Genomic DNA, 19,993 nt, shown 5'->3' on the forward strand with positions numbered 1-19,993 from the left:
CCGACTCATTGCCATCAGTGCAAAGAGGAGAGAGGGATGCACGAGAGCAAATCATTCCGCTAAGCTTTCCATTAAAGTTGCAGAACCTGAAAATCCACCGTAAAGATGAAATTCAACCTCCACCCTCATATTTGGGCGCCCCCTCTTGGGATGAGGCTTCTGGCTGTGAGAGTTTGCCTACAGGTTACTCTTCTACTGCCATGTGTCCAACTGCTCCTTTTGGTTTAATTCCTAGTACCCACCAACTTATAAAGTCTGGCCGAGGGGCCTAAATGACTTTAATTGAGCCTGGACACTGCTCTACTAGTCGGATTCTAGTGCTGATCAGCCCCCAACCATCTCGTGGCTGCCTGGCCTTGAGTCCTGCGGGTGAAACTCTCAGCCAAGGGTCATTTCACACTAGCCATGCAGTGTCCGGGCATTTGTTTTTTTAAAAGGGGAGTCCAAAAAATTAAATAAAAATCAAGGGAAGATAACCAACAAATAAAGTTGGTGTTTATCATAGTCTTCTGACATCCAAACTGCATAGGTCGGTTTTTGATCAACACAACCTTCATACTAGGCGTGGTGCCTATGATGAGTACTTTGATCAAATGGAAGAGCCAACCTGAAAGATTCGCCACTTGGGAGTCCATTAGAGCTTTAAATCCTAGTTTCCACACTTCATAGGATTGGGTGTCCATTGTTGATTCTTGAACCTGGCTAGTGTCGCCGGTAACTTGTAAAAGGTGGCCAAGGTCTCATTTGTGGAGGGAACCAATAGTGACGGAGAGTTGGTTGTGAGGTTAGGCTTGTACAAGGTCACCTTCAGGAGGTGAGTAAGGCACACTCATGTAGTTGCTTGTCTAAATCCTTGGACGATGTGTCCAAATATGGAGTCTGTCAAATGGTGGCTATGGTCAAGGGGTTTGTCCGACTCGTGTCCATAGGCGATCCAAGTATGCAGGACGTCCAGGCTGAAACCACAGAGTAGCTTTCTTGCTCGAAAACAATGCCATCCAACAGTAGAGGAAAGCTCACTAGAATGACCATTCAAGAGCAGGAACAAGCCTTAAAAAGTTTATTCCATCTGCAGCAAAGCTATACTCACCAACAAAGCTGCAGTTAGATAGGCTTCTATTATGCTACCAATCTAGAAAAAACGAGCAGCAAATCTGCTCCTTATGGTTGTTGCTAGGTTGGTGTAATGGTGTGATGAAGAGTTTTATTTAGAAGTCATAAGGTTTGGGGGTTGAGAGGAGGTACCAAGAGGGGCCTTACTTGAAGGGCTGATTTTGAAGACCAGAGAGCAGTATGAATAATAAACAAAATTTATCATGTATATGCTTTTGTAAGTGAGTTTAGCAAAATTTATGGTCAGAGATCACAAATTTGAGGTATTTTAAAGAAATTGATTGTAGCAAAATTAGCGTGGGAGATCTCAAACATGGAAAACCTTTTGTTTTATCAGTTTTGAAATTGCTCTCGTATCTGGAAAAATTTCATGTGTAAGCTAGTTGTCACTCTACTTAGAATATGCATGATGTGTATTTGTTTGTAGCATTGACGTTTCTCTACTTATCTTTTATGACCAATGTGTTTAGATGCTTTTAGAAATGGAATCGTGGCCTTACAGCTGGCCCTGCTCTTCTGACTATCCCAAAGCTCATGAAAGGGGCACGGTTTCAGGAAGATTGCTTGTTAGAGATAGGTAAACCATTGTCTCTGCATATATGAGCTTCTTACTGCTTTAAATTCAGCACCTGGATCATGTGCCATGTTTTCTGCATACTATCTGATAGCCCAGTCATCATTCTGTATTTTTGGACAACTTCACAACAATCGCTGTCAGATAGCATTAATACTTTCAGCCCGGAAAAACATAATTAAATTCTGACCTGTGTTGAGCACTGTGAGTAAAAATATGCAAGTAACGATTGTCTCTTGGATAAATAACTCTCTTATAAAGGGTAACTACAAATTGATGCACAGAAGAAAACTGAATAGCTCTAAAACCTTCTGGCCTCTTCTTGTGCGATCAAGATTAGCTGAACTAAAATTGACTGTGTGTGGCTAAATCACTCAATAACAGGTTCTTTTCATCAACAATGATGTGTGGCACTCACGCATTTTTGGGGCTAGCAATTGCAGGGGAACTTGGGTCATGGCAAACTGAAAGCAAGGTGAGACACATTTTCACTATCTTCAAGGAGGTAATTGAGGTGCATTAATCTCTAGATTAATAGGCAACTTCTTTTCTTGAGGAAGTTTGAGTAGGAATGACAATGTTGCAAGGCAATTAATTTAAAAACCACCCATCAAGTGAAACCAAGGGAAAAGTATTTACAGAGGTAGAGTGAAGAGGCAGTATACGAGATTGTGCACACGGTGAAGGCTTGTGTTTATGGCATGTTTTTCAGCAAGCATAATAAGCTTATTGAGCTGCTTTCTTTACTCGGAAGCAGTGAGCACTTGCAGGATTGGACTACAGAGATCTGACTTCACTTTTTGTGCATAGGGTTATCAGTTCTGGACACAAGCAAATAAAGATGGATTTTTCAACATCAAAAGTGTTCGAGCCGGTGAATACAGTCTCTATGGATGGGTGCCTGGTGTTCTTGGCGACTATAAGCTGGAGTCTATCATCAAAGTTACTCCAGGTTAAACAGTCTCACTTGTGAATTGTGCAGCAGTCTGAAGGCAATAACATGGGCTTGTTATAGGCAAACTTGTTTAGTATCAAAAGAGTGTTTCAATTTTGCGTTGCTATTTGTTTGATGAAAAGCACCATTCAAGGTTCCAGGAGGCCAGAGAGTATGATTTGCAAAGACAAGCTAGATTTGAGAGAGTTGGTGCCTATCGCTTTTTTCTCAAAGGACTACAAGGTTTGGCAAAGATCATCAAAACTAGATTGAGACATGGCTTTGGGAGACTATATTAGGCATTTAATGGATTTGTTTAGGATTGTAATATTTTAAATAGCATCTACTCTTTCTGTTGGAGCAGACTATGCTCAGCATGATGGACACTCTTTCTATCATATGTTTGGAGTTTTGATAAAGCCTATTTTGAAGTTGTTCAATGCTTTCTAGAGGGTACTCTAGTCAGGTTATGCTTGCGTAGTTAGTAGTAGATTACAGGAATTTTGACCTCCATTGTAGAGGTGTATCTAGAAGTTGATTGTCAGTAATAGGATTGGGCATGCTTTTCATTTGCAGAGTGATGATGTAGGGTTACGGCTTGCTCCCTGAATCCTTATGCATTTTGTGGAGTTAATCTCTTTTCTCAAGTCATGGGGTGATAACAAGGATAAGCTACAACTCAACAAAGGTAGCAGAGAAGATCTTGTTTACATAGAACATGGATACTAGTTAGACAGTGGATTAGTTTTTCAATATGTTGATTTCCGGTGCGTCACAAGGTGGGTGACTCAAGCACCGAGCAAGGAATATTCCATAGTCTTAGTAGATTCCAAATTGAGGTAGAGTTGCATGCAAGAGGCAAGCACTTGAATAAAGATGGGTTCTGAGTAACTTTGAGGAAATGTGGTTGCTTTCCGAAAGAACAAGTTGCTTTTTGGTTGCTTTTCTGAAAAGCAGTTGTTTTCCGACAAAAGAGTGCATGTCGGCATTCTATCTGTGTATGTGAGTGCATCCGAGGACACCTGGGAAGTATGTGTGCAAGCAACGGATTAAATTGTAAGGTTTCAAGTCACTTTTGCAGGTTTTTGAAGGTTTTAAAATACATCCCGCCGAGCACATTAAGTGGGCGGAAAAAGTGAGGGGACTCTCTCTCTCTCTCTCTCTCTCTCTCTCTCACACACACACACACACACACACACACACACACACACACACACACACACACACACACACACACACACACACACACACACACACACACACACACACACACACAGAGTCCCAGAGACGGATTACAGATTTCTTTTCACTAGATATGGGACAGCCAGAGGAGCAGCCATCACTGCAGAGCTCGGCCCACTCTCATTCGACCTCTACCGGCACTCTCATTGACCGAGCACTGGTGGAGCTACAGAAATCCAAACGGCCACGATTGAGAAGAGGGCCTACACATCATCGACGGAGACTACAGCAGAGGATACGAGCCATACTCTCTCGACATCCAGAGTGCAGATGAGGATGGACTCTAGTAGTAGTAGTATTTTTGTTCCAGTCTTTTTGTACCCAGACATGGTATCAGATTCACAATTTTGTAACAGTTTGGTCTCATAGGTCATTTTGACCTTTTGAAGACGTTAATATAACATTTCATTTCATTTCATCTCTCTCTCTCTCTCTCTCTCTCTCTCTCTCTCTCTGCCAGCGGAGCACTTTGAAGCATTGTCTTCTCTCTCTCTCTCTCTCTCTCTCTCTCTCTCTCTCTCTCTCTCTCTCTCTCTCTCTCTCTCTCTCTCTCTCTCTGCCGCCCTGCCGCCCTGCTGCTCCCACGTGCCCCCCTGCCGCTCTCGACCCCCCCTGCCGCCCTGCTGCTCCCGCGCTTCCCCTGCGCTGCTGCCCCCTGCACCTCCCGCGCGCTGCTGCACCTTTGCAAACCCGCGCACGCCCGTCCCCGCTTGTTCGCGCCCTGCTCCTGCGCTGCCCCCTCCCTCGCCCCCCACCCCTTCCTCTACGCGTAACATGTCCCCCAAGGTTTCCTACGCGTAGCATGTCCCCCAAGGTTTCCTACGCGTAGGAGGTAAAATTCTTTCCGTTAACGCGTAGGATGCCCCCCCCTTCTTCTACGCGCAGGAGGTTTTTTTTTTTTTTCTTACGCCCCCGCCCCCGCTCCCACCACTTTGCAACTATCGGGTCTCATAGGTCATTATGGCCTTTGAAGACTTTAATATAACATTTCATTTCATTTCTAACATACTTTAACCCCCCCCCCCCCCCCCCCCCCCCCCCCCCCCCCCCCCCCCCCCCCCCCCCCCCCCCCCGCCCTTCTTCACTTTTGTTTTCGAGACACACACACACACACACAAAACTGAGCATATTGAGGGCACCTGGCCACACCGCCTCGCGCTCCACCACTCGTCGCGATCGCCGCCAGTGTGGGTGTACACGTACATCCAGTGACTCCCAGCCGCCGCGTCCGCTGCTAAGGTGGGTGCACACGTACACCTAACTCCCTTGCGGACGGCGATCAAACATGAGAAAGATGAACGATAAAGCCGACCCCCTAGAGGATGCCATTCAAAAATGCAAAGAGGAGATGACGGAGACCATGACCAAGATGAACCGCAACCTCTGGGGCACAATAAACATACTTGAAGGACGCGTGCTGATCCAAGAGAGCAAGATAAGCATGTTGGAAGACCGAGTGACGACCCAAGAGGAAGAGATCACGTCACTCAAGAAAGAGCTTGCCGAAGCACGATCAAGAAACACACTGGAAGAGGGCGAACTGCAACCCTCAGTAATCGAAGAAATCAACACGATCAAGGAGCAAGTACGGGCCATCAAAGAAGGAGAAGAGCAGCATAAAGAAATGACGACCTCTTGGATGGATGTTCTTACCAAAACTCAACAGAAGGCGGACGAAGCCGAGAAATGGATCAAGGTGGCCAAGAAAGGAAAAGGCAAGGAGATAACGCCCATGCCCACACCCAACAACATCATTAATCAGACACTAGAGGAGGAGCAGAGGAGAAGGGTGCGCTTTACATGTGAGAATTTGCGGTCTTAAAGACAAAGGCAATGTGGACGAAGAAGTAAAAGAACTTACAACCTTGATGGGGATTCATGAGCCGACGCACACAAGGGCATGGAGAGTGGGCAACATAAAGAAAAATGGAAGCAGTGGAGAAACCTCAAAAGAAAGAGCACTCATCCTCCGTTTTCCCTCCATGGAAGCAAAGAAGTCATTCTTGAAGAAAAGACCAACTCTTAAAGAGACTGGCATCTTTCTCGGGGATGATCTCACCCTCTCGCAGATCGCTCATATGCAGGAAGTAATGCCGGAGATTAGAGCGGCAAGGGAAAAAGGCAAGATCGCTTTTTACCGAGACGGAAAAGTGGTAATACTAGAACGAGCTCCACATGACGGTGCGAGACTTATGGGACCACACTCAAAGTAGCTGCCTGGAACTGCAATGGATCTATGCGTCGTGATGTGGGTGCCTTTGAGGATAGCTTTACTGGAAGAGACATCATCTTTTACTATGAGACACACGAGGCCCCAAGGCAATCCATGCCTCACATCATTGGATACAGGTGGGAGACAGCCTACAGACAGGAGACACGCTCAGAGCACAGAGGGCGGTGCTCGGGGGGAGTGGCAGTGTTATTTAGAGAGGATCTGCAGCCACTGATACATATAGCCCGCAGGGACGAGCAGGCTAGGTACATGTGGGTGAGAGTGAAAGCAGAGACAGGGAGATACCTCTATCTAGCTATTTGCTACTTTCCCCCGAGTACATCAGTTTATGCATCACCCAGAGGACAGTCCCCTTTCTCGATTTTGGATGATGACATATGGGAGTTCTCTAGGGACGGTGACATTATCATCCTAGGGGACTTCAATGCCAGGACTGCCCATCACCAGGTAGTGTTTTATGATACTTCAGAGGAGATGCTAAGAGAGCTAGATGTTGTAGAGACGGGCCTTTCCAGACTATCACACGATGTGGAATGTACTGAGTATGGGCGACTCCTGATAGACATGGGCACTGCACATGGATTGGCCATCTTGGACGGCCTACAGAGATTTCCTGCTTCGGGAGGTTTTACATGCTTCCCACACAGACATGGAGCTAGCACAGTAGACTATGTCATGGCACAGCCGAATCTCATCTCTAGTATCCAGGATCTCACAGTTGAGCCCAGACCGATCGGGGTGGCAGTGGATCATGCTCTGGTGTCGATGACCATCTCCTTCCAGTTCAGTGTAGCACACAGGCCATGAGCAGCAGCCCCTACTCGCTACACATTCACACGAGAGACTGATTCTGTATACATGGACGGAATCTACAGACGCCTATGGACTGAGGACCCGGGGTGACCTTTGGAAGAGCTAACTACTATACTGACATAGACATCACATGGGGCAGTAGCAGAAGCATACCCACACACCCAGCCTGAGCATAGCCGCCGATCAGGGAGCATGCCTCAGAACAGCTGGTACGATGAGGAGTGCCGCCAGACTAGAGCCAGACTTCAGAGGGAAGTGTTGTTGGGGGACGTCACTCACAGATTGACTTCCGACGCATGGTGCGGCGGAAGAAGAGGGCTTTTTTGGCTCGACTCGAGCAGGATCTATATCAGCTATTCTTGAGTCAGGACTCGCGTGAGGCGTGGCGGCTCTTTCATGAGCAGTCCCCCCCCCCCCCCCCCCCCCCCCCCCCCCCCCTTGCTATTTCCTCCACAGAGACCTGGGGGCAATACGCATCATCTTTGTACACAGTACCTGGACAGCCGGCCCTTCCCAACCCCCCCGATCCATGCCCACACGCATGTGTCTTTTTCACCGCTGAGATGGTGAAGAAGGCTATTGACAGGATGAAGACTGGGAGAGCATATGATCATGATGGCCTAGTCGCTGAGCATTTCATGCATGCCAAAGACCTACTAGCAGAGCTTCTAGCAGTGATGTTTAACCGGGCCATGTGTGAGGGCCTACCAAACTCTTGGAGCCTATCTACAATCGTACCTATCTTCAAATCAGGAGACCCCATGGAGCCTGGGAATTATCGCACTATTATGATTGGGCACACACTGGCACGGTTGTATGCATCCATTCTGGAGCAACAACTGAGTAGATGGGCAGAGAGGGAAGGGATACGTGCAACTGGGCAGGCAGGATTCAGGAGAGGCTTCTCTACTCTTGACCATATCCTAACACTCAGGGCCATCATCGAAGAAGGCAGATCTCATGGGAGACGGATCTATTGTAGCTTTGTGGACTTCCGCAAAGCTTTCGACACAGTACCCAGAGCTAGATTGATGCGCAGACTACAGGAAATGGGAGTACCCACAGAACTCATTTGGGGGATCATGGCATTGTACAGATCAGTAGTAGGGCATGTACGCAACCCGGAGGGACTTTCTACACCGGTTCACTCCACTATTGGGGTGAAGCAGGGCTGCCCGCTCTCTCCTACTCTTTCCGGTATGTATGGATGAGGTTTCTGACTACATTGACAGCGATGGGGATAAAGGTGCTCAGTTGGCAGGGACATAGTTTTCGTCTTAGCTCGCATCGACCAATCTAGAATCCCATAATATATATCTTTGTTTTGTACTGTTGTTAGGTTATTTTGTTACTCTGACTTTGTATGAGATCCACCACTTTGTAACTTTCTGGTCTCATAGGTCACTATGGCCTTTTGAAGACGTTAATATAACATTTCATTTTCATTTCATTTCTCTCTCTCTCTCTCTCTCTCTCTCTCTCTCTCTCTCTCTCTCTCTCTCTCTCTCTCTCTCTCTCTCTCTCTCTCGGCACCAGTGTGCTCACTATGGAGGACATTGATGTTGCTCTCTGACACTGATGTTCTTTTTATCTTTTATTTTATTTTGTACCCAGACATTGTATTAGATCCACCAAAATTGTATCAGTTCGGTCTCATAGGTCGTTTTAGCCTTTTGAAGACGTTTAATATAAAATATCATCTCTCTCTCTCTCTCTCTCTCTCTCTCTCTCTCTCTCTCTCTCTCTCTCTCTCTCTCTCTCTCTCTCTCTCTCTCTCTCTCTCTCTCCTACGCTGGGCTTGAGCTCATGCTACGCTGAGCTGAGTCCTGCTACGCGCTGACATGCTACGCTGAGGTTCCCTGCGTGCTAGCCCCTTGCAGGCCCGCCCCTTGCGCGCTGCAGCCCCCCCCCCCCCTTGCTCGCGCTCTGTCTTGCTCGCCAAACAGCCCCGCCCCTGCCTGCTCAAACTCGCGTCACCTTCGCCCCTGCGCGTTGCCCCCTGTAGCCCCGCCCCTGCACGCAGCAACCCCCTGCTCCCTGCTGTTGCACCCCTTCGCGAAGCTTCGCTGCCCCCTGCATAAAAGCTGGACAACAGCAGCTGGTGGTCAGTAATGCAGGCGAAAACAATACCGACGGAGACATCATACGCGTAGACGTCGGCAAGAGAGCACGAGCGGCATCAGCATACGCGTAGGCAGCAACAACATTCACACAGGTAGCAGGGGTCGCCACATTTATGGCTCGGGTTCGATGGATCCGCCTATTGAAGGGGAAGGGCTGGGTGTAGATAGCTACACCACCCCAAAAAAAACAACAGCTAAATTTAAACGGAGAAACAGAGATACTGTACTATCCCCAGGATCCTTACGAGTTGGGAAAACCTCCAGGACACATGATGAGCTAATGATGGAGAAGGTCCAAGTGATGCTCAAATGAGAGCTAAACTATATGAGGGATGGCATTAAGAAGGAAATGCACGCGAGCGCTGAGAGCTATAGGAACTCCATGTATGGAGACATGTTGAGAGAACTAAGGAAAGAGATCCGGGGGATACAGAATGAGGAAATTCAGATCTTGAAAATGGAATTACGAAACCTAATCAAGGCCGAAGTAAATGTAACAGAATGCGTTATGCAAAAGAAACTCGATGAGGTAGTAGCAAGTTTTGAAGTATGGAGAACAAATATGAAAAAGCACATGGGGGAAAAAGATGCAATAATCGAGGAGCTAAAAGGAGAACTGGCGGCGTGCAAATCTGCAACTAATGAGAAGGGAGACGACCAACCTTCGGTGTTGAAGGAGCTCGAGGACATGAAGGATCAGATGAAAGCTCTACGGGAAGGAGATGAACAGAAATCGAAAACGGCATTTTCATGGGCGGAACATCTTTTTAAGACACAAGAAAAGGTTGATGAAGGAGAGAAATGGATTAAGGATGCGAAGAAAGGGAAGGCCCACATGCCCGAGACCACACCTACCTCCACCATTATTAATATGACCAATGAGGAAGAGCAGAAAAGGAAGAATCGGGCTTTGCATGTGCGGGTCACAGGAGTCAAAAGACAAAGAGAATGTAGATGAAGAAGTGAAGGAATTGCTACAACGCATGGGCATCACAGAGCTTACTCACACAAGTGCATGGAGAGTGGGCAAGAAAGGAATCGATGAGAAGGGAAACGTAAAGGATAGGGCACTTATTCTCCGCTTCCCGAATATAGAAATAAGGAAAGAATTTCTAAAGAAAAGGCCAACTCTTAAGAAAACCGGTATTTTCCTGGGAGATGACCTTACATTGGCACAAGTGGCACACATGCAAGAGTTGATGCCAAAGATCAGGGCAGCAAGAGAAAAGGGGAAAATCGCCTTTTATAGAGGAGGGAAAGTAGTGGTTCTGGAAAAGCGCTCATCATGACGGTGCGAGACCTATGGGACGACGCTCCGAATAGCGGCGTGGAACCGTAACGGATCATATAGGCTAGATGTAGGTGCCTTTGAAGACAGCTTTAGGGACAGAGACATAGTTTTCTACTCAGAGACACACCAGATACTGGGACAGCTCATGCCACATGTGATGGGTTATTTATGGGAAACAACTGGTCAACTAGACAAGAGATCTCTACGGGGTAGCCGGGGTTCAAGAGGAGTAGCAGTCTTATTTAAAGAGGAGCTGAAACCACTACTACAGATTATCAGGAAAGATGAGCAAGCAAGGTATATGTGGGTGAGAATGAGAGCCGAGACAGGTAGATTTCTATATATCACTATATGCTACTTCCCCCCAAGTACATCAGTCTACTCCTCACCTAAAGGACAGTCCCCTTTCTCCATATTGAATAATGACATATGGGAGTTCTCTAGAGATGGAGACATCGTTCTCTTAGGAGACTTTAATGCCAGAACGGCCAACTCTCAAGCAATATTCTATGATACTTATGAGCAAATGCTCAGAGAAGTGGATTTATCACAGAGGGGGCTTACTAGAACCTCACAAGATAAAGAACACACTGAATATGGGAGAAATCTCATGGAGATGGCAACTATACATGGTTTGGCCATACTTAATGGTCTAGAGAACTTCCCTTTATCTAGGGGATTCACATGCTTCCCGCACAAGCATGGGGCCAGTACAGTGGATTATGTCATGACTTCACCAAGCTTTATTTCTAGTATCGAGGACTTTAAGGTGGGACCCAGACCGGTTGGGATTGCAGTGGATCATGCTCTCTTGACCTTGTCAATCTCCTTCCAATACAATGCCTCTCAAGTACAAAGGAAGAAGACACACACAAGATATACTTTCACGCCAGAGACTGATTCAATCTATGTGGAAAAGATCTATGATAGGATGTGGGCAGCCGAGCCAGTATATACTGTAGAGGAGATTACTTCTCAATTAACAGAGATACTACATGGAGCAGCACAAGAGGCATACCCACATACTCAACCTGATCAGAAGAGAGGATCTGGGAACATGCCTCAAAACAGTTGGTATGACGAGGAATGCAGAGAGACGAGAACCCAGGTCCAGAAAGAGCTTGCACTTGGGATCATCACATATAAGCAGTCTCGGATTGCTCTTCGGCGTATAATACGTCGCAAGAAAAGGGCATTTTTAGCCAAACTGGAGAAGGATTTATATCAGCTCTTCTTGAGTCAGGACTCACATGAGGCCTGGCGTTTATTTCACGAGCACTCATTGCCTCCGACAATTACTTCTCCTGAGATTTGGGGTCAATATGTAACATCATTATATACGGTATCTGGACAGCCTCCATTACTAGATCCGCTAGAGCCATGCCCTGCATCTAGTACTTTCTTTACTACGGAAATGGTGGAAAAAGCCATTGATAAGATGAAGACAAGAAGAGCATATGATCATGAGGGTTTAGTAGCAGAACATTTGATCCATGCAAGGGATCTACTTTCACTTTCAGAAGTCCTTGCTCGTCTGTTTAATCGGGTCATGTGTGAAGGATTACCTGAATCTTGGAAATTATCTACTATCGTACCTATTTTCCAGTTAGGGGATCCTATGATACCCGGGAACTACCGTACCATTATGGTGGGCCACACATTGACCCGACTGTACGCATCCATTCTGGAACAAAAATTGAGTAGATGGGCAGAGAATGAGGGCATAAGGGCAACAGGACAAGTTGGATTCAGGAGGGGTTATTCCACTCTAGATCATATTCTTACGCTTAGAGCCATTATTGAGGAAGGAAGAGCAAGTGGGAGAAGGATGTATTGTTGCTTTGTGGATTTTCGGAAAGCTTTTGATACAGTACCAAGGGCCAGATTGATGTGCAGGATGCAAGAGTTAGGGGTCCCCAAAGAGATTATTTGGGGGATCATGGCCTTATACGGGTCAGTAACTGGTTATGTACGTAGTCCAGAAGGGGATTCCAACATTGTTCATTCCACCGTTGGAGTAAAGCAGGGATGCCCACTGTCCCCTACTTTATTTGGTATGTACATAGATGAGGTATCAGATTACATTGATAGAGAAGGTGATAGAGGTACTCAACTTGCAAGGTCATGGATCCCTTTGTTGTTGTATGCAGATGATATTGTATTGATAGCAAAATCACCAGATGGAATGCAGAGGCAGCTAGATGCATTACATAAATTCGTGGAGGACAATGGACCGTCCGTAAACTTGGGTAAAACCAAAGCTAGGTGTTTAACACCACACCGCAGTGGGTTAGGAGATCGGCACCTACATTTGCATATGGCCAGGATACACAGATGCATACACATACCTGGGTGTGGTATTTGCAGAACCGAAGTTTACTCTTAAGAAAGCAGCGGATGCTAGATTCTCCAGAGCTTCTGCGGCCTTGGGAGGGTTGGAGAGGATGTGTTCACAAGTGCAGTTTCAGGAACCACGAACAAAACTTTGGCTCTTTGATACTGTGGTGGCTTCGGCTATGCTTTATGGGGTCCAGATTTGGGGACCATCTGTGGATCAGGATAATTGGAAGTCAATGGAGAGACCTTTGGTATCTATGATTTCCCGACTGATTTGAGCCAAGGCCTTCGTACCACACACGATTACCCGAGCGGAACTAGCTGCCCCTCCGATAGATATTGAAGCTCTTACCAGATTAGTGTCCTTTATACATGGTTTGTGGGATACAAATAATTGCCGATATACTAGATTGGCCCTCGAATCTTCTCGACAATTAGCAATGAAAGGGGATACATCATGCTGGTATGTGCAACTGTCCTCGTGGTTTCAGAGACACGGGTTCAGTATGGAAAGATTACCCCCCTTCCAATACTCTCTTGCGGCTCCATCACTGGCAATTACACGAACAGAGATTAATAAAATCATCCGTCAGGACCTTATACAGTTGGATACTAAGAGGACATGGGTAGACCCTACACAAGAATTGGGCACGAAGATGGCCGACTACAAAGAAAACTTCCTACAGCTATTTGAAGATGGATTTGTGATTCGCCCGAGCTACATGGATACCCACCTGTCTCATGGTTTGAGATGTGCTATTGGTCATATTCGTACATCCTCACATCAGCTGGAAATCGAATTTGGCAGATTTAGGGGAATCCCACCTGAGAGCAGAATTTGCAAGTTATGCGGAATGGAGCCGGAGACAGAATTACACTACATATGCCATTGCACCGTATACTATGAGATACGTGGGCGTTTCCATTGCCTACCAAGATCAAAGATGCTTAGGCTTGTACCTACTGGAACTCCATCGACACAAGGATAATCTAATGAGAAGACAAAGAGCACTACAGCCTCAGAGGAAGATCACAGATTTCTTTGGATCGAGAGAAGCAGGAGTGGAAGGAGAAGCAGGAGGCCAGCAGCCAGCACAAAGGAGTACCCACATTCATACCAAAGGCACCCTCATTGACAGGGCGATTGAGCTTAGGAAATCGAGACGACCACGACCGAGATGCAGAAGCACACTTCACCGGAGGAGACTACAACAAAGGATTAGAAGCATTATAGCCAGACACCCAGAATGCTCCTAAGAAGTTTATTTAATAATTTGTATTTAGTTTTTCACGTTTATTTTCACACTTTCACACTTAGTACTTTAGTACTACGGTATCCAGACATTGTAACAGATTCACCACTTCTGTATCAGTTTGGTCTCATAGGTCATTCTGGCCTTTTGAAGACGTTAATATAACATTTCATTTCATTTCATCTCTCTCTCTCTCTCTCTCTCTCTCTCTCTCTCTCTCTCTCTCTCTCTCTCTCTCTCTCTCTCTCCCCCCCCCGTTGCCTCACGCTGACCTGCAATCCCCCCTCCCCCCCCCCCCCCCCCCCCGGCAAACATCAGGCAGTCATTTTCTGCGCATAATTTTTGTAGAGCATAAAAGAGCAGATTTTTCAAATATTTTCAAATACTGCAGTTTCAAGAAAATAGCAGGAAATAGCAGAGTTCAGAAACAACAGAATTCAAAAAATTGCAGAACTGGTAGAAATTGCAGAAATTGAATAAAAGAAGGGCTTGGTTGTATTTTGCAGAAATCGGAGACGTTAACGCCATGTATGTTTAATGTGGGAACATGTATACATAATGTGGAAGCCCAGATGCTTGTAGGTTTCCTTCCGCTGCAAAATTCTGTATCGTTTCTTAGTAACAACCAGCCATGAGGAAGCAGAACGATAAGGCCGACCCCTTGGAAGATGTAGTCCAAAAGTGCAAAGCAGAAATGGTCGAGACCGTTAACAAGATCAACCGCCACCTATTAGATACAATAAAACTGCTCGAAGATTGCGTTTTGGCCCAAGAAAGCAAAATCATTGCAATGGAAGATCGTGTGACGGCTCAAGATGAAGAGATTGCGTCACTCAAGAAGGGGCTTGCAGATGCACGATCACGAAATATGCTTGAAGAGAGAGAATTGCAACCTTCGATAATAGAAGAACTCAACACAATCAAAGAACTCATGGCTTTGATGGGAGTTCATGAGCCGACACTCAAGAGCTTGGAGAGTGGGCAACAAGAAAAGTGGGAGCAAGGGGGAAACCTCAAAAGAAAGGGCACTTATCCTTCGTTTTCCCTCCATGGAAGCGAAGAAGGATTTTTTGAAGAAGAGACCAACTCTTAAGAAGACGGGCATCTTTCTTGGGGATGGCCTTACCCTCTCACAGGTCGCCCATATGCAAGAGGTACTGCCAGAGATTAGAGCGGCAAGGGAAACAGATAAGAGCGCTTTTTACCGAGATGGAAGAGTGGTGATATTGGAGCCACGCTCCACATGATGGTGTGAGATCTATGGGGCACACTCAAAGTTGCTACTTGGAATTGTAATGGATCTATGCGTCTTGGTGTGGGTGCTTTTGAGGAGAGTCTTAGTGAGAGAGACATCATCTTCTACTCTGCGACACAGCAGGCCGCTGGGCAGTCTATGCCTCACATTAGTGGGTACAGATGGGAGACAGTATGTAGACAGGAGACACGATCAGAGCACAGAGGGCGGGGCTCAAGAGGAGTGGTAGTATTATTCAAGGAGGAGTTGCAGCCATTGATACATATAGCTCGCAGGGATGAGCAAGCTAGGTACATGTGGGTGAGATTGAAAGCAGAGACTGACAGATATCTTTACATTGCTATCTGCTAATTTCCCCCGAGTACGTCAGTATATGCACCACCCAGAGGACAGCCCCCCTCTATTTTGGATGATGACATATGGGAATTCTCTAGAGATGGTGACATTATCATTCTAGGGGACTTCAATGCTAGGACTGCCCATCATCAGACAGTATTTTATGATACTTCAGAGGAGATGCTGAGAGAGCTGGATGTTGCAGAGACGGGCCTATCCAGACTATCACAGGATGGGGAACATATTGAGTATGGATGACACTTGATAGACATGGGGACTGCATATGGATTGGCCATCTTGAATGGCCTACAGAGATTTCTCGATGCGGGAGGTTTCACATGCTTTCTACATAGACTCGGAGCCATCACTTTGGATTATGTCATGGCACAACCAAGCCTCATCTTTAGTATCCAGGATCTCATAGTTGGGCTCATAATTGTTTGGGTGGCAGTGGATCATGCTATTGTGTCGTTGACCATCTCTTTCCAGTTCAGTGTAACACACAGTCCATGGGTAGCAGCTCCTACTCGCTACACCTTCACACGGGAGACGGATTCTGTATATATCGACGGGATCTACAAACCCCTATGCATTGAGGAGCCAGGGCAACCTCTGGCGGAGCTTACTACTATACTGACACAGACATTACATGATGCAGCAGTAGAGGCATACCCACACACCCAGCTTGAGCATAGACGCCGTTCTGGAAGCATGCCTCAGAACAGTTGGTATGATCAGCCAGACAGACTAGAGCTATACTTCAGAGGGAAGTGCTTTTGGGGGACATGACTCACAGGCAGTCATCACAGATTGACTTCCGACGCCTAGTGCGGCGGAAGAAGAGGGCATTTTTGGCTCGACTAGAGCAGGATCTTTACCAGCTATTCTTGAGTCAGGACTTGCCTGCGTGAGGCATGGCGGCGCTTTCAGGAGCTGTCTCCCCCCATGCCATTACCTCTATAGAGACTTGGGGTCAGTACGCATCATCCTTGTACCCAGTTTTTGGAAAGCCCCCCCTTTGCGATCCATGCCCACACACATGTGCTTTTTTCACCGCTGAGATGGTGAAGAAGGCCATTGACAGGATGAGGACTGGGAGAGCATATGATCATGATGGCCTAGTGGCTGAACATTTCATGCATGCCAAAGATCTACTAGCAGAGCTTCTAGCAGTCATGTTTAACCGTGCCATGTGTGAGGGCTTTTATGATACTTGGAGCCTATCTACGATTGTATCTATCTTCAAATAAGGAGACCCTATGGAGCCTGCGAATTATTGCACTATCATGATTGGACACACATTGGCACTGGTGTATGCATCTATTCTTGAGCAGCAGTTGAGTAGATGGGCAGAGAGAGAGGGAGTACGTGCAGCTCGGCAGGCACGGTTCGGGAGAGGTTTCTCCACTCTTGACCATATCTTGACACTCAGGGCCATCATCGAGGACGGAAAATCCGGTGGGAGACGGATCTATTGTAGCTTTGTGGACTTCCGCAAAGCATTTGACACAGTACCCAGAGCTAGATTGATGCGCAGATTACAGGAGATTGGAGTACCCACAGAGCTCATTTGGGGGATCATGGCATTGTACAGATCAGTAGTAGGGCATATATGCAGCTCAGAGGGTCTATCTACACTAGTTTACTCCACTATTGGGGTGAAGCACGGCTGCCCGCTCTCTCCTACTCTATTTGGTATGTATGTGGATGAGGTTTCTGACTACATTGTGAGAGATGGGGATAGAGGTGAAAGCAACACAAAGCTTATCATTATGGCAGAGAAGAGAGACCAAGTACTTAAAGAGGGATCTTTCTCACATGGCACAGAGAAAGTTCCATCAACTCTTCGAGAAGAGGACAAGTTTTTTAGAGCTCAACTATATGTCTGCATGGAAATGTTTCAGCAGTTGGCTAAGAACCCAACGATGCAAGAGTACACAAGATTTTCAGGCTCCGACGCAGGGTTTTTAGGCTTCGACACAGTGCGTGACTAGGCCATTGCAGGAGAAGGAGATTTCCCATGCACAAAGGTCTCGTGATGCTCGAGGCAAAGCCCATGTGATTGAGAAACCAGTGGTGTCCATTGATCGCAAGCAATTTGCTTTATCTAAACAGGAACCGTTTGCGAATGGTCAAGGCAGTAATGGACAGGCTATGTGTCGATCCTTCCATTACCTACCTCAAATCTTGGCTATTTTGGAGGTGGACCTTCCACAGGCTATATGTCAGGGAATGTGTTTGGGACAACGCAGCTAGGCATGGCGAACCCTATGTATGGGAACATGGGTGTCCAACCAGGTTTTTTGGGTGTCAGTTTGGTTTGGCTGGTTTTTGCAGCCATAAGTCCAAAATGTAGATACGACAGGCAAAACAGGTGATGTGAGTGTTGGAATGGACAATCCTGGAGCATTACTTTTACGGGCACCTGTTTATGACAATTTGACTTCTTTGAGTCAGCTTAAGGATTACAAGGAAGGTTGGCAAGGTGTAAAGTTTGAAACTTTCAAGGGAATTGAGGATCAACTAAAGGCTTTGACCTTCATATAGTAGTTTGATGCAGCTTCTGCGGGAGGAAAGTTCACAGAGTCTTTGAAGATACGCAAGGCTTCCACTTACTTGAAAGGGAATGCACTTCAATGGTGGCCGTATTGTTGAATCAGGGTCAAACCCCTACAATGTGGGTCTAGTTCAAACAGCTTCTTGCACCTACATGGCTTACAAACACTTTTGAAGTGGATGTGATGACAGAATGGCACGAGTTGAATGGTAAAAGCTGTGCAAATCTTGATGATAGTAACCTCCTATAGGTTTGTGCCATGTCAGAACAGGTTGAGAAGTACTGTTGTGGATTGCCTAAGGCAATCAAGGACTGATGCATAATGACTTTTGTCATAATTATGGCGCAGTTGATTGCGAATGCGATAGTGGCTAGTATCTGTCAAAAGGAACCTCCTATGTATTTAAAAGCAACAAGAGAGGGTTCCAAGGCAAACAATTTTCAGCCAAAGGGAATGCTGCAACAAAGCCTTCCGTGCCTCCCACAAAGAAACCCTCCACTAATGAAGCTGACACGTCCAAGAAGCAGTCTAAACCTTCTTCTGGGCGAGGACAAGGAAGAAAAAGGCATTTTTTCTGGCAAATCTCTTGAAGAAAGGAAAGATTTAAGAGAGGCCAAGAAATGTTTCCTTTGTGAAGAGGAGGGACATTTCGCGAATAAATGCCCAACAAAAGAAGTCATAGGATAAGGATGATAAGTCAGAAAATAAAGGAATGAAGCCAAAGCCAAGTGCAGGACTTGTCGAAGATTTGGTTGGCGACCAACCAAATATAGATGCCACGGAATTGTGCAGAGCTTAGGGCAAAGTTAGAGACCATACCGTATTGATTTTCTTTGATCCAAGAGCTTGTGCAAATTTTATATCACCAGAGTTGGCATCAAAGTTGGGCATATTGTTCAAAGGAGATGGGTATGACAGGTGAAGCAGTCAGGTTTGGCATGCCTAGGTCATTCAGAGCCCGTTACTCCCATTTTGGGGAAACTTCGTTTGCACATTCATAGTTATGTGGATGTAAAAGAATTTCATATTATGCCACTTGAGGGTTGTGATGTGTTATTGGGTATTTTATGGTGTTACAGGTTGCATGCTATGGTGGATATTTTCAACAAAAAGATTACCCTTGTACAAAGAGGAAAGACTCATGTCCTTGATGTAAAGCTTAAAGGCGACTCTGTTCAAGTCGTTTCTGCTTCTGCTATTTCATCTGTAATAAAGAATGATCTTTCTGGTGCTAGTCGTGCTCGCTACTGCTCTCCCCCCCCCCCCCCGCTGCGCGCTATAGTCCTGCCCGCCTCCCCCTTTCGCGCTGCCCCACCCCTGCTCGCTGCCCTCTCGCGCCGCCATCCCACCGCCCGCTGCCCTCTCGCGCCGCTACCCCCCCGCCCGCTGCTCTTGAGCTTCGGCCCCCTTGCCCCCCCCATCCACTCCCCCCCGCCCACCTCTTTCCCGAAGTCACCCTGCAATTGGCTCTGGGGCATTGTTCTTTGGACAGTGCTCGGCACGCTAGGTTGCAGAGTCCTTTCTCCGTCCGCTTCTTCGCCACAGCAATAGACACAGATGGAGGCTCCAGCTCCGCCACAGAGGGACTCGTCAGAAGCCCCCTCGCCCGACCCCGCTGAGCCCACCATTCGACTTGCTCATTCACCAACAGAGCAAGCGAGCCTACTCGCAGAGGTAGAGAAGTCACCTGCAAGATTCTCGGCACCCGACCTAGCAGAGGAGAGCTGCGTGACCTTCTCCAGGCCCGCCTTCTCGCAGAGGTGGGCAAGATCTTGGACGTACAGATACTCGGACAAGGTTACTATCAGATTGAGTTCGAGACCTCCGAGATGGCGTCCAAGGTCATCGCCATGAGTCCGTTGACCATCCGAGCAGCACGAGCCCACTTTCGACAGTGGAGGCATGGTTTCGACCCTACTTCGGATGTTCTA

At 46.8% G+C, this 19,993-nt stretch overlaps 1 protein-coding gene and 1 long non-coding RNA gene across 7 annotated transcripts in view; both read left to right on the forward strand.

Moving 5' to 3' along the window:
• Positions 1 to 19,993, forward strand: part of LOC147458389 (putative rhamnogalacturonate lyase B) — a 169,849-nt gene that overhangs the window by 85,830 nt on the left and 64,026 nt on the right. For all 6 annotated transcript variants that reach the window (XM_086513037.1, XM_086513038.1, XM_086513039.1 and 3 more), the window contains exons 10-12: positions 1,584 to 1,690; positions 2,072 to 2,162; positions 2,498 to 2,639. In XM_086513037.1, coding sequence (XP_086369163.1) covers positions 1,584 to 1,690; positions 2,072 to 2,162; positions 2,498 to 2,639 — 340 coding nt within the window. The remainder of the gene's footprint in view (positions 1 to 1,583; positions 1,691 to 2,071; positions 2,163 to 2,497; positions 2,640 to 19,993) is intronic.
• Positions 2,646 to 4,281, forward strand: LOC147458390 (uncharacterized). The gene is made up of 2 exons (XR_015188218.1): positions 2,646 to 3,756; positions 3,935 to 4,281. It is a non-coding gene; the product is annotated as an uncharacterized LOC147458390 (long non-coding RNA).

This window comes from Adiantum capillus-veneris, chromosome 5 (genome assembly GCF_014529385.1).
Source record: "Adiantum capillus-veneris isolate H3 chromosome 5, ASM1452938v2, whole genome shotgun sequence".
NCBI classification, from domain to species: domain Eukaryota; kingdom Viridiplantae; phylum Streptophyta; class Polypodiopsida; order Polypodiales; family Pteridaceae; genus Adiantum; species Adiantum capillus-veneris.